General features: G+C 41.3%; 1 protein-coding gene across 1 annotated transcript in view; it reads right to left on the bottom strand.

Annotated features, from left to right (window-relative positions):
* Positions 1–22,998, bottom strand: part of DLGAP2 (DLG associated protein 2) — an 803,365-nt gene that overhangs the window by 156,415 nt on the left and 623,952 nt on the right. Inside the window, exon 6 of the mRNA XM_090033149.1 lies at positions 4,995–6,064. Coding sequence (XP_089889275.1) covers positions 4,995–6,064 — 1,070 coding nt within the window. The remainder of the gene's footprint in view (positions 1–4,994; positions 6,065–22,998) is intronic.

The following is a 22,998-nucleotide window of genomic DNA, read 5'->3' as shown; positions in this document are numbered from 1 at the left end:
AGATGCATCTCAAGCAAATCACAGGATGTCATTCTCCTGTTGTATTCAGCCTTGGTGAGGCCGCAGCTGAAGTACTGTGTCCAGTTTTGGGCCCTGCAATTCAAAAAGGATGTGGAGAAGCTTGAAAGAATCCAGAGAAGAGCCATGCACATGATCAGAGGTCAGGAAAACAGACCTTATGACGACAGGCTCAGAGCTATGGGGCTCTTTAGCCTGGAAAAGCGCAGGCTCAGGGGTGATCTGATGGCCATCTGTAAGCTTATCAGGGGTGACCACCAGTATCTGGGGGAACGTTTGTTCACCAGAGCGCCCCAAGGGATGATGAGGTTGAATGGTCATAAACTACTGCAAGACCGTTTCAGGCTGGACACAAGAAAGAATTTCTTTATAGAAATTCTTTGTCTAAGCCCCCAAGGTCTGGAACAGCCAGCCATTGGAGGTGGTTGAAGCACCTACATTGAACACCTTCAAGAGAAAATTGGATGCTTATCTTGCTGGGATCCTGTGACTCCTGCTGACTTCCAGCCCTTTGGGCGGGGGGTTGGACTCGATGATATTCTGAGGTCCCTTCCAGCCCTAATGTCTATGGAATCTATGAAGAGATGAGAACCTCCCCATAAGAGATGAGTCCCCCATAGGCCCCTCAATTAGAGATGAGAGCCCCCCCCTAAAAGAAATGAGACTCCCAAGTCTGCCCCATTACTTTCAAAGCAGCTCAGGTGGTAGTGGTGGCAATGGCTCCTTCTAGCTTCCCGCTGCCACCACCGTATTCCCCCCAAGAGCTGGAGTGTAATTTGAATCCTGCTGGGGGTGACCGACCAGCTTTCTCCTCTTACTGAGGCATGCTCCTGAGGATCTCTAGGGTGCATCTCTGTAATCAGGGAAACCCTGACTTTCCCTGCCTATGGACATGTGCCTGGGAGATCCCAGGGACATGTCTCAGTAAGTGGGAAAACCTTGGCTTTCCCTGCTTACAGAAATGTGTCCCAAGATTGCCCAGGGCACATCTCTGTAAATGAGGTAAGCCAGGCATGTGCTCCTGGGACTTGAGGGGCTTGATTCTACTATGTGTGAATTTCTGGGGTGCAGAGGATTGGGTCCCACAAGCATCTGGAGCACCTGCCTGGTGTGGATGGAGACTCAGGCTCCTCCAGGCTGCCCACAGTTTCATACTGTAAGGTAAACAGACATCCACAGCTAAATAGAGGCACAAATTCATACCACCTTTGCCATGGCCAAATTTTGGGGCATTTGTAGTGCAGCAAGGAATATAGATGTCTGTCTGTTTGGCCTTTGTGCCACCATGAACATTTTTATGGTGACACTAAGACAACAGAAGATGACATCTATTTCTACCCTGAGTCTCTCAGTTCTGCATTTCCCCTACTATATCATGAGGATAATAGAAACTCCTCCTTCACAAGAGTTTTGTAAAGATGAACATGTTAAAGACTGTGAGATCTTTGATACTTTAATGATTCAGATCAAGCGGATACCTTAGATAGTCAGGATGAAACATGCACTTGCTCTTACCAAAGGACCCCAAAATTTGCCCCCACCTTTCAGTGACTTAAAATTTACTTCATTTTAACCTACCTTAAGGTACGTCTCATTTCAATGCTGTATAATTTGAGAAAATATAATTCTCAGGTTCACATATAAAGTAACTGAAGCACAAAGAGTTTACCAAATTAATTGCCCAGGGTCAGGGAAGAAATTTGCAATAGAGATGATTACAGGACCCTTTTCTTTAGTCTGAATGATCAGGGTCACATCTAAATGAGAGCAGATCTCAAAACAAATGTTCAAATGACATCTGTAGAATGGGGTTCTTCATATTTATTTACCGCAGTCTATTTCAGAGGTCAAGCACCTGGGCACAGGAAATCCAGATTTCACCCATTATAAGAAAATCTTTCCTATAAAGAATTCTTGGAGTATCCCTTTTGGAATGTTGCACAGCCTCTGCTACTATATAGCCTGTATCATGGTAGTAGTTGAGCGCTTCACTATCCCCAACATATTTATCCTTACACAATGAGGCACAGAGAAGGAGATCCTGTAAGAAGTCTGTGGTTCAGCAAGAGACTGAAGGTAGAGCCATTATCAATGAGCTAACCCTACTTTCTATTGGAAACAGCCTAAAAAAAAAGAATCTGTGACTATAAACTCTCCAGCTGACGGGACTCTTGACTACAAACCTGATGAGAACAGGTTAATTTTGTGCATTCTTAGTTGATCATATGGGCAGACTGCAGTTTGTGGGAATGAGCCTACTGAAGGTCAGAATTAATAGTTGACATTGTAGAAACAAAAAAGAGGAAGAACTGAAAGGAGAAATGGAGAAAACAGAGAAAAAAGAAAGAAGAAGAAAGAACTTAAAGGACAGAAATAACAGTGGCTATAAAGGTGATCATAGAGGAGGAATGTATTAATAAGATACTGAAAAATTAACAATAAGTAAATGCCCAGTTTTAAATAAAGAGCTATGGTCCCATTCTGCTTGGATCTTTTGCAATATATAAAAATGAATAGCAATACTCCCAACACAACATACTTGCCCACTATTGTCCACAGGGTTTAGCTTTTAAACACAAAAGAAAAACTCCCATGTAGGTAAAAATGTTATGATTAACACTGTTTTACTGATATATACAATGTCTGAAGGATCTTCCTGATAGGCACAAGAGGGGAAATAAAACCAAAACATCATATATATGTTCTATGTTATGACTAATGCCAATTCATCCCCTGCACTTTGGAGAAGCAGAGAGCACTGCACATGACTAAAACATTTTTTTCTATTCTACATCAATTGGTTTCCACAAAACCCAGAAGTGTTAGGAAACTGAGGAAGAAAAAAGAGATTAGGAAATACTACCTGAAGAAGGGTTAGGAGACTCTCATGATTCATAACATGAAAAGAGATTAGAATGGGTTTATATGTGTGGTCAAAAAACATTCTGTGGAAAGAAAAGCTGATTTGGAAAGAAAATGAGAGAGAAGGCACTTAGAACAAATAGTTCTCAGGGACTATTTGATGGGGATAACTAAATGGCCAAAAATATTAGATTTGAAATATTAACTCTCCTTGAGGCCTTTCATTCAATTTTCAACAGAAATGGTTCACATCTTCATCCCCAAGGTAAATATACTCAGTTCCAGGTAGATCAGTATCCGGCTCTTTCAAACCAGGCCTTAAAGACACAGGTGCTGTGTACCAACATTTCTATGATGAGAATTGCCATAGTACACTTTCTCCCACCTTAACTCCTCTTGAAGACCAGAGGGTCTCCAAGATATGAAAACCTTCTAAAGACATGGATCACACTGGTCTGGAGAAGTCATGGGGGTAGCTCCACCCTCTAATCCTTAGACCTAGAGGGAAGGGGAGGATGAGCTGCCACCTGCTCCCTGCCAGCTCTTCACATTCCAGGAACCCTGGTGTGAGAAGTAGGTAGTGGGCTTTGCCACACTGCTTTGTCTGCTTGGGCACCAGTAGCCAATCGGCACGGGTGTGTGAAATGGGCCGCATTCGATTCAGATTCAGCCCTAACTGGGGACAGTGATGCAATTAGTTGTTTCAGATCACTGTCCCTGATTCGATTTGGCTGGCTCCGAATTTGAAGATTCAATGCTGATTCGGAGAAACAGCGATTTGGACATGGACACAGCTTTAAATGCTTTTCTACATACCTCAAGGTACCAGGCGTGGCTTGTGAATGCTGTGATGCTGGGGTGGATGAAGCATCCCACAGGAGCATGGGGGGCCCCTCCCATGTGCTCAGTGGTGAACCCAGAAGTGGACCAGAAGTACTTTTAGTCCACTTCTGGGTCTGCCAGGGAGCATGCTGCGGGCCCTCCTCCCCTCCTCCCCAGCTTGACCATCAGCCACGGGAGGACCCCGGGTGCACCCCTAGACCCAGAAGGCACCAGTTACCAAGCCAGGAGGGGTCCGGGGGGCCTCCACGCTTTCCCTGGAGAGCATGGAAGTGGACCAGAAGTGCTTTTGTTCCACTTCTGGGTCTGCTGCCAAGTGTGCTGGGGAGCCCCCTGCACTCCTGTGGGATGCTCCATCCACTCCACCGTCACAGCATTGATGAGCCACGTGCTACCTTGAGGTATGCAGAACAATATTTAAAGCTGTGTCTACGTCCAAATCACCAAATCCTTCTGGATCTCTCCGCATCAATTTGGAGGGTTCTGGTTCTATTTGAGATTAAAGGGTCTCCTGATATGATTCAGAGATTTGGCCACCAAATCAGGCCAAATCTCTGCCAAATCGAATCAGGGAGCAAAGCTTCACACAGCCCTACCAAACAGACATCACTGCAAGCCACCTGCCTGGTTCTTATCTTGGAGTCCCTTGAGTGAGGAGCACACTGGGGGCTTTGCCCCACTGCTCTCCTAAACTGGTCCAGAACAGAAAGGGAGCAATGAAGCAAAGCTCCCAGCCTATCACCCAAAGAGGATCCTGATCTGGGGAAGGGTCCCCAATCTGTATTAATGAGATAACATAAAAGGACTAAGGCTATCGATGTAACTGGCCTTTGTGAATTTACAAAGACTATGGAAAGATTTGGAAGTGACAGTAAAGAAGGAGAAAAGGAAAAAGATCTCAAGATTTCACCCTGACTGGCTTACAATCTTTCATTAATAACTGCATTCAATGCATTTGTTCTAGCCACAAACTTCAGTGTGTAGTGCTCCTTCCTGTGACCTAAGATATAGACTTCTCATCAAGATGAATGCACCACAAATCCAGATACCAAAAGCATGGTCATTAAATTTAGATGACACCAATTTTATTCATTTTTCAATATGAATCCTGTTAGTTAAGTCCAACATTTCCTATGTACGTACGCTATGTAAAAAAGCACTCATGACCTTTAAGAAATTTGCAGAGCACTTCCATATTCTTATAATGACTTTTTGTCATAAACTGTAACTAGTTAATTTCTGTATTACAAATATTAAGCAAATCTGGCTCTTACCTGAAGGTAATGGCATGGCCTCAAGGAAGGTTTGATTTCCTGATGAACCAGTGGCTTATCGAGGTTAAGTGATGACTTACGATAAGCTTCTTTCGCCTGACTTACTGTAAGTGTAGACCAAGAACTCCTTTTCATATATTTACCATCAGGGGTCATTGCCAGCCCTTCACAAGCTGAACATTTCACATCATTGTTACTTTTGGAAGTCTTTAATGAGAGATCCCCAAAGTGCCCCTGGAGAGCTTCAGGGTAGCAGTGCGAGATATGATCTGCATGATGCCTATTTATCACACTGGGTGTTCGGTAAGTGCTATCACTGTCCAAATTATCATCAGAACTCCACCAGCTACTCATTCCAGATTTATGTTTGCTTTCTGGTTTTCGCTCCTTACTTTTACTCCTTTTGCTATGCTTGGAATGATGTCCATGATGATGATCGTCCCCTCGACTGTCGCCCTTTGTCCCGTTGACATTGCCTTTGGATGATCCTTCCAAAGAATGAGACTTAGTGAACAGTTTCTGGACTGAATGAACAAGATGGCGTATTCTTCCTGGGCTTTCACTGCGTTGTTCAGCAGCTGTTGAGGTCCTCTGATATTGTAAAGTGTGAAACCCATCCTTGTGGAGAGGAAGTTGTTTCTCAAATTGATCCAAGAGATTTGCAGGGATTCGGTTAATCTTAGTGTTAGCATGAGACATGGCGCAATCGTCCCTAGTATCGTAATGTGAGCTGTAGTGCATTCTGGGAAAAGTGCTACTAGACATGTGATCTCCCATTACCATGGGCATCATCATGCATTCAGAATGGATGGAGCTTCGCGGTGAGCAGCGATGGTGGTCCATCGGACAGCTCTCCGTGGGGCTAAGAAGATATGATTGCCTTGGCTCCTGCCCATGGTGGATATGATCGTGGGTGTGCTCACAATCTTCAGGGGATGCTAAGCCACAAGTATGAGCAGAACATAACTGTGGTTGGTTCCGACTACCAGATAATCCTTTCATGTTCCTCGGAGCAGGAGAGTATCTTTCTTCATTGAAGTGCTGAGAAGGTGACCATGAGTACTGCTGATCTGTTGACAGAATGCACAAATACTAGTATTATAACAACCAGTTAAAATGTTCATTTTAAAAGTAAAAATATATTTTAATATAATGGATTATATACTCAATGAAAGGTCCCAGATATCATTCAAGGAACTTCATTTTATATATGAAGATTGGTTCAGTTACGTGATAGGCAATTTATGTCATGAATTTAGCTGTTTTCCCTATCTGCAAGTTATAACAAACAGAACCAGAACTCTATAAATTTATTCATTACATAAAGGCATTCAAACAATACATTCAGTATAACTGATTATTTGATATTTAGAATTCTCAAGTTTTATGACTAATCACCAAAGAGACATATTTTTCCTCTTTTTGAGGATCTAAACCAGGGGTCGGCAACATTTTTGGGCAGAGTGCCAAAAGCACCCACAACCCGAACTTGTAAGATGTTGATGTGCCAGGGGCAGATGGTAGGGGAGCCACAAGAGGACCAATCCTTGTTCTGGCAGCACAGCCCTAGCACCTTCCCTGCCGTCCACCCAAAGGCCCGCATGCCAAGCAAAATGCCTTTGTGTGCCATGCTCCAACACCCATGCTGGAGGTTGCCTACTCCTGATCTAAACTTTATAAACTATTATTCCTTGAAATTAATGTTGTTTTATCATGAACTGAAATTCATATTTTGTTTAAGTGAATAGAAGCTCCAGATCCCAAAATTTGCTTTTCATAACCATATGTAAAGGTGAACTGCAAATAATAAACAAGAGGCAAAGATTTTGGTTTTTGATTATTAATTATTCATTTTATATTTTAAATTCTTTGTTTTTACCAGACCAAGCATAGGGCTACAAGACCTGTTTAAACCACCACAGCTGCAACAATACCCCAAGCATACTATAACATGGAAGATACTGAAATTTGTCATTTAAAATGGAAAATATACAACATGAAGAAGAAAGAAGCCTGACTACCCAGTGACATATACTTCCCAACCGATTTTAGCTCGCCTGCATTTGCCTCTTTTTCAGACCTGAGGATGGGCCCTTGATGCCTGAAAGCTTGTCCCTCAGATCTTCCAACTATACAGTTGCTCCAATAAAAGTCCAATCATAAAAATCCTTGCCTCTTGTACATTCCCTGGATGATTATGACTGCTACGTTCCCATCTACTACAATAATAAATAGCAAACAGAAAAGGTATATGAACACTCTAAATTCTAAGTTGCCCTTTTCACTAAAGTGTTTATAAATGAAAATTTTACATGATTTGAAAAGCTTTGATTGTAGCTACCACCTTATGTTGTACAACTCCACTGCTTTTACCTATTACTTTTCTGTCCCAGAATACTGTAAGAAGGTAACATTTATTTCATCAGCTCTGCATTACTGCTGGCTAAAGTAGATATATACCTAAATATACAAGTCACAACTTCTTTTATATTTAATTAACTGCTTTTATGGATTTTGTGGTAAAGTTGTGGCTGTTAAACTGGTATAAATACTTATCAAGAATGGCTTCTAAATGAAGTTACTTGCTATTCAGATTTTGATTAATTCTTCTCTTCTCCATATGCAAGTCATTGCAGCTGTCAGATTCCATAAACAAACTACTGAAAATCCAAGAAATACTTCAGTTTGATTTAGGCATTCATACCCCTTCTCACATTTCTGCTTATTGAAGCAAACATTTCAAAAGCAGACAAATATCGAGGATATAAATGCAACCCTTCAGAGGATCATCCTTACATTTAAGTATTTACGCTTTTAACTCACTTCAGCAGTCTTTCTGCAAACCCGCTTTTGAGAATCTAGAAATATGTAAGTTATTGCAGGTGTACAATGCAAAGAAGTTGAAGATTTCAACAGAACTGGAAGATGAAAACATGTTACTTATTACTTGATAAGACCTGAGACATTGGAGAGTGCTCACCAAGATAATACAATAGTTAAGGAGAACTTGCAGTGATCTTTCTATACATGTGAACATGTTCTCACTCTCTCCCCCTTTGTCCTCATTGATTGCTTCAAATCTCAAAGGTTTTGAGGCAAATGTATACCTCTCTCTTTACAAATAAGATTATTTTATTATGTCAATTAAGATGATATTACAACGTCCATGATAGAACAGCAATTCACTGGCATTCTTCAATAGCAAAATTAAAAACAAGCCACCCTAAAATACTGGAAGATATTTACACATGTTTTACTATATTTTAATAGCATTTTAAGCAGGGTTTTAAAGGAAGTATTATATTTAACTCAAAAAAAGAAAACAAAAAATGAAAACGAAAAAGGTATTTTTTCAGAATTAATATTCTTAGTAAGTTATCTGATAGAGATGGTGAGCAACTCAGTATAATGTTTATAAAATTATATTGACATATGAAGAAGCAGCCACATTTATTTCCCAAGTCAGGTCTCATTTTACTTTGGATGTACAACAGTATTTACATCTTGGTCATCACTAATGCCATGTTACCAATCCACTTAAGAACTCTGTTTACATATTTGACTGTATTGTGAGACTCTGCAGGGTTGGTACTGTACATTCACCCTATCCTTCTATTGCTTTTCTCCTGAAAAAGCCCAGGAGGATAACTGTCTTACTTACATAATCTACCTCTACATCTCACAATGTGCTGAAATCCTGGAGTCTTTACAGCCTTTGATTTCACTAGGAATTTGAGTAAAGAAGGAATGAAAATGAATAAGGACTGCTAGGACATGACCTAATAGTGTTAGAGTCAGACAAGCAAACAAATCCAAGAATTCAAGAACGTTAGAGTGTAGTAGTTTTGCCTAATTTCTTGGAGGAGACAAAAGAGGCAGAATGGTCTCAGACGATAAGTCTTCTAAAAGTTCAGGGCTTCTGTTCTCATAGAACAATTATTTACAATATTTAATAATTCTGGTTATTAATATTTCCTGTAAAGAAAGTAGCACAGCTGGTTGGTATACAACACAATGGAACCAGAAGACAACAGAACTCTGAGCATAATAAACTAGTGTGATCCAAAGCAATCTTAATATCGCCAGAGGAAACATACCAAGTTAGCCCTACAACAAGAATAATGACTTTTAATTTAATTTAGTATTACTGGAATCTTTCCAATGACTTCCCTGGCTCATGCTGTTAGAGACTGTGGAACCAAACCACATATTCCTCTTATGGCCCTACAGACATATGAATTACGCTTGACCCATGGTTTGTAGACCTGAATCCCACCAGTAATTTTCTAATATCCTGGGAAAGTCCTTGGAGCTATCATTTCTAGTGAACTTCACATGGAGTTTTACCAAACTGAACTCCTGATAGATGGATGTGAGAACTGCATCCCTTTCTTCATACCCATTCCTACGCTGCCATCATCTTCTCTATCTTCTCCTGGTTCCTCTCCATTTTTCGTTTTTTAAAATGCTGCTTTCTTATCAAGTAACTGCTAGTCCATTTGAAGGTACTGGCCATAATTTCTGAGAGCATTCAAGCTTTTCTGCTTTGTGCTATTCAGCATCAGAAGATAGGCAGCTAGTATCCGCTGTAATTACTGAGAGTGCTGCTTTAAATTGTGAAGTAGCTCTCTTAACATTCATGTGCTGGAGCAAGAGGCCTGAAAACCTTTAAGCACTGAAAAATCAGGGCTCTGCATCTGTAGCTTCCTGGAACACCACTCTTTGCTAGAGGGACTCGTTGTGAAAATAACCAGAAATTTCACAGACATTTAAAGCAAATAAATGTCAGTGAAAATTTTCCTCTACAAATCTGTTTGCATTCCTCTTACCAAATCAAACTGCTAAAGCATAAAATAATAATGCCTGGGAGTAACTAAGCAATGCCTGATTTGTACCCAGGCTCTACGTTTTTTAAAACTGCTCTTGATTTCCATCAAAGAATTAATTATTTTTACCTAATAAGCCATTTGCATGTTTCATCCATCAGGCAAACTCAACTGCTCCCATTTGAAGTAGGCTAGTTATTTATTTCTAAATATATCATACAAATAATTTAACAGCCTATTTACTTCCCATGGCAATGCCTATGGCAAACATATAGGGTGAAAAAAGAGCTATTAAAAACCCTTTTACATATTTTTGCCAACCTCCAGAGTGATTCTTGAAAGAAATACCTCTATTTGTGAAACACTAAGGATCTCCTTAGTGCCTGAGACTATGCCCATCCCAATCCTGCTTTCCAACCACATTCTCCTTGAGGAATACAAAACTTCTTCCCATTCCCCCACAACCCCAGTCATCTCTCCATCCACTCCCATTCCTCTGCCTCACACCCAGAGGAAATCCTTCCCCACTGTCCTTCTCAAGCCCACATTCTCCTTCCTACAGAGGGTCTGGGTCTGTTCCTTAAATGTATATATTCTTCCCTGCTTCCTTCAACAAACATCATATTAAATTTTTAAAGAATTACGAAAAGAAACAACAGAAAAACCCTCCATCCCTGATGAAGAGTGATGCTAAATGTAATTCTAACTAGTTCCCATTTGTTAATTTTACTTAGGAGTATGCCATGTGGAACTGCATAGAAAGCACTGCTAAAGTCTAAATATCTTATGTCTACTGTATTTCCCTCACCCAGAACACTTTTTAACCTGTCAAGGAAGGAAATCAAATTGGTTTGGCTTGATTTGTTCTTAACATTTTTGTTTTCATGAAATTCAATAATCTACATATAAGACAAAAGCTGTTAAAGTGTAGGTGTTTATATTTCATTTCTGTGCAGCTACGTTTCTCTAGAAGACTGGAGGAAATGTCTAATGCATTAGGTTAGCCCTTTCAAAGAAAAATGTACAGTGTGTGTGTGTGTGTGTGTGTGTGTATATATATATTGTGTGTGTGTGTACATATATATACATATATATATATATACACACATATATATGGATCAAGCCAAATCCAGTGTTAAACTGCTTTACATCTGTTTGGCCTTTAATTTCATCCAACAGTGAAAGTTAATCTTTTTGTAGTTTGCAAAGTTCAGCTAACTCACCAACTGGAAGGAAGAAACATTGCTCAAGCAATGTTTGAGATTTCCAGTCCATTTATGCAGATCAAAGGGGTCCATATAACATTTGCCTAAGGGTCCAAACTGTGTGAATGCTCTTCTGCTCTGAACTGCTGAACTTCAGAAAGTGGCATTTTAATACTTCTATGCTCACTCTGCAGTTCCACTTGTAGTGTGTGCAGTATTGCATATTTACTGATCCATGCTAGCATCCAAAACAAACATTAATGCACTAACAACTTGATCCTGTGATTCACTGTGCATCAATGTATCATTTGGTTGCACAAGTCCTTAGAAGATATTAGGGCTCAGCAGGGATGCATAAAGGCTTGAAAGCCCAAACTAATAGAGAGAAGCACATTAAGAAGAGATATGTAATGATACAGTATGCCTGTTTGATTATATTCCTTTCTTACACAAGGAAAATATCTATTCTAGCTCTAAACTACATAACAGGGGCAAGAACCCAAGTGCTTTTGGGGGAAATGAGGAACATGTGAAGCCCCTGTCATCCGTTTAGCACAACAACAGATTCAGGCATAGTCCACACAAGAACATTTTGTTCTTAGAACTAAATGCCAGCAAAGCTTTGAGTATCTTCACATTCAAAGTTCCTCTTCAGGTGCTTCCTCTTCAGGTGTTGTCAGTAAAAACCCTCCTTTTTACTGACAACAGTAAACAGTCTCTGCCAGGGATGCCAGCCAGCAAAAGGTATGTATAGATACTCCTGTAACTCCTGCCAGCTGATGCAGCCTATTCATTCAGTATCTCATGCTTTCTAAGGATGCACTTCATGCTCTTCCCAGGTTTGAGGGAGTAGATATAAGTGTGGCCAGGAGGATATGATGTGTAATGGAAGAATGTGAAGAACTGTGGTATAAGCAGCAAAATTAACCTACAGAAACTAAAAAGTGTTCAACCCTTAATTTTACTGATTAGATTTATATACAACCCTTTCCCCAAAATATTCAAGTCTGCTTACAATGAAATACAATAACAATTATAGAATAATTAACATAACAAAACAACCCTCTCCCTCACCCCCAACAAAACCCCAAATTCAAAGGCAATCCATCTCTCTTCTGCTCCCTTGCTTCTGACTACAGAGACCTTCCCCCCACTACACAACAAAACTTCACTTTCCAACCCACACTCTCCTTAAAAGAAAACAAAATTTCTCCCCCCACAGCTCCCATTCTCACTCCCCTGCCTTAGTGCTTCAAAGTGTCTCCCATCCTCAATGTGCAGAACAAATATTTCACAACATCACTAAAAGCAAAGGCAGGTTTGCCCTTAAATGAGATCTACTGAAAATACAGATGTCAGCTTTTGACAAACCTTTCTTGAGGTATGAGGTGCGGCTTGTGAATGCTGCAATGCTGAGGCAGATGGAGTGTCCCACAGGGCCTGCCCCCCCACCCCCCATGCTCGATGGGGGGTCTGCTGCCGAGCGTGCAGAGGAGCCTCCCTGCACCCCACCCTGCCCTGGCTTGGTGATCAGCCACAGGGAGACCCCAGGTGTCCCACCCAGACCCAGGAGGCAGCAGTTGCTAAGCCACAGGAGCGTGGGAGGGCCCCCCCCCCCCATGCTCCCCGGCAGACCCGGAAGTGGATTGGAAGTGCTTCTCGTCCACTTCCAGGTCTGCTGCCAAATCTGCTGGGGAGCCCCTGCACTCCTATGGGATGCTCCATCCACCCCACCATCGCAACATTCATGAGCTGCCTGGTACCTTGAAGCATGTAGAAAAAATATTGAAACCTGTGTCTATATCCGAATTGCCAAATCTTTCCAAATCTCTCTGAATTGATTTGGAGGGTTCCGATGCGACTCCGAGAGACTAAAGGGTCTCTTCAGTTTGGATTTGGAGATTCGGCCACTGAATTGGGCTGAATCTCCACTGAATCGAATCAGGGCCAAAGCTTTGCACAGCCCTAGTAGCTTTCAGTTTCAATCAATTTTATAATTTCTGGCAGATGTCATTTCAAGCCTAATGGACAACAGTTTTGTCTTGAATGGAACTGAATTAGCAGGTTGTTACAGTGGACACTGATGAACATTTATACAAATAGTCTGTCATGTGTGACCATATGACCACAGAAAATGGCCATTTTAGGCAAAGAATTTAAATAACATTCACTGATTAATTTTCAAAGCATTCCCGCTCATTATTTAAATACCTATTGTAAGGGCGGGGGGTGCGATCCCCACTGCCCCACAGAGATTGTATTTAATACTATTGCATATAATGGCTTTTTGTATATAATAGCTTTATCACCCTTCTCTGTGAAAATGAAGGCAGAGTTATAATAAAAATGGACCAAAGTAGGTTTTCACATTTACCTTTCTGTTACACATGCAATGCAGTGGCAGAGCTACTAAGACATCTTTTTACAGATCAGGGAATAACTACTAACCTAGCTCCAAAATCATGCCAGTGGCTGCCCCTATTCTTCCCTGTTCTAAATAGATACGTGATTATCATAGAAAAGTAAGGTTGGAAGGGACCTCAGGAAGTCATTTAGTCCAACCACCTGGTCAAGGTACAATCATTTGAGTCAAGTGTGTGTATAACCTGCTCTTAAAAATTTCCATAGATGGAGATTCCACAACCTCTGAGCAACCTGTTCCAGTGCTTACCCACCCTAATATCCATCCTAAATTTTCCATGCTACAATTTGTGGCCATTTTCATATCCTGTTCCCTGATGTCACAGAGAATAATATATCTCCATCCTCCTTATAATCACCATGCAGGTATTTGAAGGGTACTATGAAATCCCACCTTCATCTTCTTTTCTCTAGTCTAAACAATTCCAGTTCTTTAGCCTTTCCTCATAAGCCAATATTTCCTAGGCTGATAATCATTTTTGTTGTTCTCCACTGAGCACTTTCTAATCTGTTCACATCTTCCTCAAAGTTCAGTGACCAAAACTGGACCAAGTCATTCCCCAGTTTGTAACTGTGCATGTAATTATTCTAAGTGCAGGACTTCCTACTTACCCTTGCTGAATTTCGTTTGATTACTTTTGGACCATTTCTCCCATTTCTCATGGTCATTCTGAATCTTAGCCCTACCCTTCAGAGTGTGTGCAGTTCTATGCAAATTGGTTATTTAATCTGGGGAGTCAAAAGGGGCTACCTGCATTCCTAGCCCCAAAGAAATTGTCAGGTCTCTTAACCACACTAGCCCAATATTTCACAAGGTGTGGGGAGACGGGGATGGGGGGGACGCACCCTGATTTTTTTATGATGTTATTTGCAAGTTTTCAAGCAAATGCCACAGAAAACCAAGGTATGGTGACTGCCATAAGCAGAATGGAAATGAAAAGAGCAGTGAACAAAATGAAGAATGGGAAAGCAACAGGGCCTGACGATATACTGGTGGAAGTTTGGAAAGTCTTGGGGGAAGAAGGAATCAATATATTGTGGAAGCTGTTTAAAATGACATTTGCAATGAAGAAGATGCCAAATAGATGGAAAGGAAGTATGTTGGTGCCAATATTCAAGCAGAAATGTGATGTTCAGAACTGTGGCAACTATCAGGGAGTCAAGCTGATGTCGCACACTTTGAAAGTGTGGGAAAGAGTGGTGGAGAATCAGTAAAGGACTGAGGTGGTCATTGAAGATGGTTAGTATGGATTCATGCTGAGGAAAAGTACACTGGAAAAGTACAATTTTTGCAATAAGACAGATGATGGAGAAACACAGGGAAGATTATACAGATAGCCACTCCATTTTTATTGACCTGGAGAAAGCCCATGATCATGTACCCAGGCAGGAAATATGGGAGCACCTGAGAGTTTTCTGGGAGCACCTGCCAGAAAAAAAAATATCAGAACCATCAAGGACATGTATTGAAAATGTACAATTAAAGTGAGGAGCAGTTCAGGAGAGACAAAGAATTTTGTGGTGAAGGTGGGCATATATCAAGGGTCAGTTTTGATCCTGTTCCTGTTGGTGGTCACGATGGACGTTTACTGAACGTATTTGTTTACTGAATAGGAACAAAAAAACCTGGTTACTGGACTGACTTGTTTACTGAACAAATAAGAGGAAGATCACCCCAGAACAAGATGCTTGTGGATAATGTGAACTGAGAGTCTAGAGGATGTGCAAGCTAGATTGGACCAATGGAGAGAACTGCTAGATGGACAAGGAATGAAGATTAGTTGATCCAAAGCACAATACATGAAATGAACTGAAAAATAACACTGGTGTTCTGAAACTCCTCCTTGTGCTCTCTGGGTTTAAGTGACAAGTTGTGGCCATTAATACAGAAGTCTTCCCCCCACCCTGCTGCACAGACACCCCAGCTCCCCTGCTCCTACCCCCAGAATCAGGCAGGAGATCCTGGGTTGTCTGCACCTCACAGGCTACCAGTTGGACAGACCTGTCCAAGGACAGACCTGTCCTAAACAATGACCACCAGGTAAGCATGCTCTGTCATTTGTGTCTTTGCTATAAATTGCCTGAATGCCCCCTGCACAGAGTACAAATTCTGTCAGAATGAAGCCTTCTGATGTTAAATATGATTCTAAATAAATATAGATTTTTATCAAAAAACAGAGAATAGGTATTCACTCATCTACATACAATATTGGAAGGCTTTCTCCCTACATATATAGGACATTAAAAAGATAAGCATATGCCAGTATTAAGTACTGATATATCGATATCAAATTTTATAGATCAAGTTTCTTTTCTGTACTAAGTGTTGTTGAATTTTAATGGTGTTAGGTGTATATACATTTTATATTATATTAATGATACTCAGAGAGGACTTCTGAGATACAAATGCCTTTCTTCTTATCAGATATAGTTCTTCACAGAACGTGTTACCAAGCTGGGTTTTTTAAATTTTCCCTGTATGTAGTTGGTACATCTCTTCAATTACAAAAGATGCAATACATATGTTATCTACTTTTATCAATTTTACCATAATTTTTTCTTTTGAACTAGAATTTGTTGGCCACAATTTACCTCATTGTTTGTTATGCTGTTGTTGCTTTAAGATCAACACTGAGAGTTCATGTGGATGCTGTGACAGCAATAACTGAGCACACTGTTGAATATCTAGATCTTAACCAAGCTTGCTAAATGGACAACAGTAGCAGATGAAGCTCAGTGCTGATAAATGGAAAGTAATTCATATTGGTGAGAAAAGTTACATATAATCATATATCTGACTGGGTTCTAAATAAACTGCAGCAGCTCAGGGAAAGGCATCCTGCTTATTGAAATACTTTCTTAATGTATAACTGTAGTAAAAATATATATAAAAGTAAGCTGGAGTAAATAAGGACTACATAAGCAATCAAACAGAGAAAAATACAGAATACATTATCAAGGTTTTGTGTAGATCAATGGTTCCCTGATGATTATATGGAATAAGGGAGTTGCAGACCAGGGTGCAATTTGCAAGTTTTTATATTACTAAAAAACTCTCTTTCAAAAAGATACGGAAATGTTAGGGACTAGGGAAGATATGATTAAGAGAACACATGATAAAAACACACATGAATAATTAATGGTAATAAGAAATTGTTCGTAAAATTCCTATTTTTCTTGTTTCATAATTTGAGAACAAATATTGTTTAAAAGAAATATTTTTTTCTTTGGTGTTCTTAAAGTCAAGGTTTGAATGTAAGGTTTCAGCAAGATTTAAAGTACTGAATATTTATATGAACAACAAGAATATCCAGAATTATAAAATTAAGGATTACAAGTAGTTTTACAGAGGGACTATAAAACTTTATGCTTCATTGTTTAGGACGAACTCTAAATATTCAGGGTTTGGTGGAGACTCCCTTAGAGGCCCCATTATCTAACCACCATCTGACTTCTCAGGGTCTATTCTTGGACAAAGAATTCTGGAGTATCATGAGTCTGGATCATAACCCCAGTATGTAGCAAACTTGGGCTGATGTGAGCCACAGCATAATGCCCTAGCATCAGCAAGAACAGATGTTTCTTGAACACCTGCCAAGAGCAGATTATAGGAACTGTGTAGAGGGATACAGCTGCAACTGCAGTTCTATTATAGTTAAGCCACATGCTGCCTCTGTTTCCGGAAGGCAGGCCCATAATCCCCTACCATATCATGGGCCTGAAAGGGCATGCATACATTGTGACAGCAGTGTATCTCAGCGTATCCTCTCAACATATGCCATCCACCTGCTCTCACTCATATGCTCCAAATCCAGACACATGTAGGTGAAGATGCTCTGGATGCTCTTCTTCTGGAGCTAACCCTGAGATCTGGATCCCAGTTGGGATGTGCTGTTTATGCACATATAAAGGTCTCATTGGCTGAAAATGGCTCATCAATCCTAAATCTATTGAGTCTTATATCCATAACAGATTTCCAGAGTATAATGGATGGTCATCTTCAGGTACTGAAGCAGGACTCAAAAAGATCTGGATCCAGCTTCTGACACTGATATAGACCTTGCATAATCTTCAGCAATTAAATTAGTCGAGATTTTTAATGGTATTTGAGCACTTGAATTCCACTGGTATGAATATGAATTGGTGTCTACAAATTCTTAGTCTGAACACTAATCTGTGCGTGCTTCAGTTCACCATCTGTGAGTTGAATAATTCCTCCTTTATCAACACCCACTGGCAGAATTCTATATTGCATACTTCAGATCACTTACTGTCTCTCTTCCTAAGTAAAACTGCAAGTACAACATGAATCCAATTTAATTTGTATTAGAATAATACAAATAATAAATTACTTTTTTATTTAAAAAGTAGAGAAGAAATATTCATTCAAAAAGAATGGGGACAACTACCTAGAATGCAATACAGGTAACCATTACAAGCTCTGATAAAGCCTGTCACTCAGCTTTCTTAGTCATGTCTTGGAGATATCTGTATAATTATACATATCAGTGGCCTCATTATGCAATATAATGAAAAGACCATAATACATATATTTCACACACCTCCATACACATTCAGTGATACCCCACCTTTGTTGGCTGGTAAGTAAGACACAAGCAAGTAATGTGCTACAGGCAATTCCTCGTCAAGATCAGTATAAAAATGTGAATTTCTTGGGTTATGGAGCTACAATAGTGTGTTTTATTGGGCACATCCACATGTTCAATTAATTTGCAGGGATAAACTCTGGTGCAGTTCACGCTGGGGTCAGCTGCTTCTGGGCACGGCATCTTCACATGTGCCTGGGACCACAGCAGATGGAGCTGGGCTAGAGCAGCCCTAGGCTTGTAGGGAGTCTGGGGGGGCTCAGCCACATGCTTTGGGTGCAAGCATCAGGTGGAGGGGCTGGCTGGGTCACAAGGGTGCAAAAGTATGGGACTGGGTGGCAGGAAGCCCCTGCACTTTTGCATCCTTGTGTCCCAACCAGCCGGTGTCACTGTATGCATGTGCATTTTGTCACGCTTAATTACTCTGCTGTAATACAATACCGTCCCCAGTGGTACTATTTTATAGCAGAGTTAATTAATCTACTGCACTGTAATACTGGCACTTGTATAGAGAGTGACGCTTTGCTGCAGAGCTAATTTGTCAGCTCTGTAGTAAAGTGCATGTGTAGATGTACTCATTAACATATTGCATGTGAGCATTGGACTGGGGACCACTAATCTATATAGTCTTTAAAATACACTTCAGTCAACATCAACTCCTTTATGAATAGTGTAAGTGGGGAGAGGGAATCAAGGAAGCAGCTGCAGGCACTGTCTTGTTGGGGAGTAGGGACAAAAATAGCTAATGCAGCTTGTAGCTGAGCGTTCCGATGTCACATGTGCCAAAGCTGCTGTGTTATGTCTCTGTCCTTCACAGACTATGCTTAGACCACAATACAATTGAGCAGAATGTGACTAACAGAAAGAGTGTAATCACAATGATTCTCCTTTGTTCTTTGAAACTTTACATTACAGTGTGTTTTGAGCGTAAGGTAAGGCTTTTTATGATATCTTTTATTGGACCAACTGTACCATTGGGAGAACTGCTGGAAAAGCTTTCAGGAATCAGGTGCCCTTCTCAGGTCTCAGGGAATGAAGAAGAGTACTTCAAGCCCCAAAGTTTCCTATATTGTTGGCCCAATAAAAGATACCACAAAAGAGCCTGACCTCTCTGACATTTCCTGGACCATTATGGCTACAACCACTTCAACCTTTTGAGCATTAGAAGATGGTAATAGAAATAGTTAATTTTTTTAACATATACAAATTTTATAGATGGTGGATTCTCTTTTCAGACATTTTGATCCTCTTTAGGACTAAACTCTAAGACAGAGGTTGGCTACAAGGAAATACAATTTATTTTTATTGGCTCTTAAATATTTTAGCACATCAAAATACATTTTGGGCTGTTTTGAACATATAGGAGTCCAAAGAAATTTTTTAAATACGGTTTAGTCACAATTCCTAGAAAAGTGTGTTCTGAGATTTTATCTGCATTTTTTTCAAGGGTTTATGAGTAAGGTCTTAAAATAAAAAGGAATTACTTGACAAATATCTCTAGCTGTCTATAGCTCAGGACAGAAGTTACACATAAACCAGCTGAAGTGATCAGAAACTGGTTTAAACCTGTAACAAAGCATAAGTTCAGTGCACATATACTAGTTTCAAAATGGCCAAAATTGGTTTAAGTTAAACTTGGTTGAATGTAGTATCAGACTTAACTGACTGCAGTCAAATCAGTTGATAGAACTTCTGTTGCAGACCCCTTCCTGGTTTAAGTTAAATCAGAGTCCCCCAGTATCCCGGCATGCTTCTGGTGTGACGGTTCCCAGTGCTGCTGTGCTCCCCTCACCTCCAGTGGATCCTCCTCCTCCTGTCCTACCTCTGCTGAGCCATTCCAGGTGGTGGGGGTGGGGAAGCTTCAGCCTGGTGGCTTCTGCCCAATGCATGGAGATCTGGCTCTGGCTCCAAAATGCCTTCCACCTGCCCGCCTGCCCGCAGGGACTGCTCATCACACCAGGCAGGCAGAACATACGGAAGGTGTCCAGGAGCTGGAACCAGAGCTCCATGTGCTGCGCCAAAGCCACCGGGCTGAAGCTTCCTGCCTGCCCACCCACAGCAGTGTGGCAGGGGCAGAGCAGCAAAGGCAGTGGCAACTGGAGGTGAGGGAGGCAGAACAGCCCTGCCAGCCCCAGCCAGCACCTAGCTTGTGGTGCGGCTGCCGCCAGCGGGGTGCTACACAGGACAAGGGGCACAGTGGCGGCTGCTGGCATATGAGCCCCTGTGGCTGCCAGGCTCTGGGCCTGCCAGTGTCTCTGAGCTGGGCTGCCCATGCTGCTGGGCTGGGCTGGGCTGTCATGGAGCTGCAGCCAGCTGGGAAGGACCCTGTCCCCACCAGCCCTACTGGGCCTTTCCCAGCCAGCTGCAGCTCCATGACAGCCCTGCCCAGGCTAAGCACAGGGAGCCGGGAGCAATACTACCACACAGCTCCTGTAGCCCCAATCCAAGCTGCAGCCAGTTAGAAACGGCCCTGCCCCCATGACCCAGCCTGGGCTGGCCCTTCCATGTTCACTCTCAGCAGTGCCCAGGCTCCGAGCCCCAGCCCCAGGTGGATGGCAGGGCTATCCTGGCTGGCATGCTGGGCAAGTGGCGAGCAGGGCAGAAAGGCAGGCAGACCCTTTCTGGGCTCTCTGTTCCTATGCTTGAGAGGGGAGACAGGAGACTTTAATCCCCATCCCTGCCCCGCTTCGCCTGAGGTGCTGCCTGGGTCAGTGCCTGGCATCAGGAACAAGCCTGGCAAGGGCTGCTTCCCCCCTCCCCCTCCAGGCACACCCTGGCTGGGGTCCCTGCAGGCCAGGGTGGGGGGTTAAGCCCCTCCCCAATCATACTTAGCAGCCTGCCAGGAGCCTGGCCATGCCCCTCAGATCAGCTTCCCTCCAGCCTTGCTTCAGAGTGCTAGCCCAGGGCAGGGGGCTGGCAGCACTCCCACCCCTTGAGGAGCCAACTGGGAAAAGCCTGGGACCATGCAGGCAGACCTGCCTAATGACAGAGTCCCGCAGGGGCCCAGCCACACCCCCGTCAGCTCAGCTCCCTGTGGAAGAGAAGGGAGGGCTGCTCTAGTACCCCCCAGATTCTAGCCTGGGCTACTGCAGACATGTGACTGAATTTCCTCAGTCCAGAGAGAACGTCTGTCCAATTTCAAACCAGTTAGGCTAACCTAAAAAGATTGAGTAAATTCAGGCTCAGGCATTCTGAAAGTCTGTCCCTAGCCCTACAGTGTTAAGACATACCGGTATATTTCCTAACAGAAAGGGAGCAGAGAGACCCTTACTGGAGTAAAGGGTTGTTTTTTTTTAAACATAATGATATTCATCACTAACTGGAGTAAATTCTGATTAATATAGGAATTGCCTCTGTGTAACCATGATAAAGAGCTCTGAATTTCTTTTCCTAAAGAAAAAGAGTTTCCAAAGTTTGCAGTTAATTTCCACCTAGCTATAATAATTGATTTTTTTGCTATTTTACATTTTATCCTTCTGCTTGCAGATGTGTATAATGCGATAGTGTCTTAGGAAATGTGTAAGCAATACCTAGTCTTGTTTATGTGTCTATAAAGGGCATGATGATTCCAGACAGCATCATAAAGAAGCTGTCCACACAATCAACTGATTCTGATAACTGTTTGATTTAGTACTAATAGTAAATATGTGTGGTACAGAATAGTATCTTCTTCATTTTTACAAGTTATTAATTTGTTTTAAGATTGCATAAAATGCTGCTTGTTCATTTAGACAATTAATTTTTCTACAAAACTTTTTTTGGGAAAAAATGGAGATTTGGCTATACTGGAACATTTTATGAATTTATCTTGATTGTGAAGAAACGTTCATTTTGTAAAAAGATTCTGAAACATATTATATATGTTGTACTGGTAAAAGACAACATATTTTCTTCAAAATTCCCTTTAATCTTATTTTTAAAAGAACAATAATTTGAAAATGATCAAAGTTAGACGACAACATTTTGATTTTTGTTGAGACAAATATTTTGTTTGACTCAAACCGTTTTAAAGTTTTAAGTTTACCAAATATTTAAAAAATAATGTTGGGACCAAACTAAATACAAATGCCAATGAACAGAAAAAAGCCATCATTCACTCATTTTTTGCTACTACCATCTCATGTAGTGTTTTTCTGTTCCACTCCACCTGCTAAGACTACAGAGATTTCTTCTTCTTTACATTATGACAGGCTGCATGGAAAAACCTGTGACAGGGCTCCCATCCAGGCAGTTGGCCATGGTAGCAGGTGGAAAATTGTGGAAAATTGTTCTCGCCTTTACAGTCATAATCATTTTTTGAAATCACAGGTGCTCGCTTTCTGTCTTGCTCTCTTTTATCTGCCTGACAAGTCTGTTCTGGGTGTATGTGAAGCAATACAAATTCCCAGTGCCTTCTCTAGCTCTAGTGTAACTGAGCTCTCCTCTATAGCAATCAAGAGCCTCAGTCATGGGCTCCAGCCATGGGCAGCACTGGCTATATAAGTCCTTCATGTCAATGTCAAGCCCAGTGACAAGGGCATTTGGCAGTTTGTGACCTAATTGTGCCACAGTCTGATTAGTGATAAAGATGAAGTTGTCTTAGACCACAAACTGCTGCCAAGGGCATAGAATTTGGATGAGAAACTCCTAATTTAAAAATCTTAAACAGAACAACTGAGATCCAAGTGAGGTTTTGAAACCCTTTATTAGGTTTTAATTTGTAAAACGATATTTGCACCAGTGATTACTGTATTTTCTTGCATACAACACATACTTTTCCTCCATAAACTAGCTGCTAGAGTGTGTATTAAATGTGAGGATATATGGTAAGAGAGATTTCTGCCACTTACTTGGTGAAAGGGAAAGTAAAGTTTGAATACGTTCCACAGGGAGCAAAACAGTGAGCAGGCTTGGTTTTATAGTTGATGCTACTCAGTTACTACAAGGAAAGATATTTTTTTCATTC

This window comes from Crocodylus siamensis, chromosome 1 (genome assembly GCF_052110815.1).
Source record: "Crocodylus siamensis isolate JL-2025a chromosome 1, ASM5211081v1, whole genome shotgun sequence".
Taxonomy (NCBI): domain Eukaryota; kingdom Metazoa; phylum Chordata; order Crocodylia; family Crocodylidae; genus Crocodylus; species Crocodylus siamensis.
Note: the sequence above shows the minus strand (reverse complement) of the source record. Positions and strands in the feature narration are given on the sequence as shown.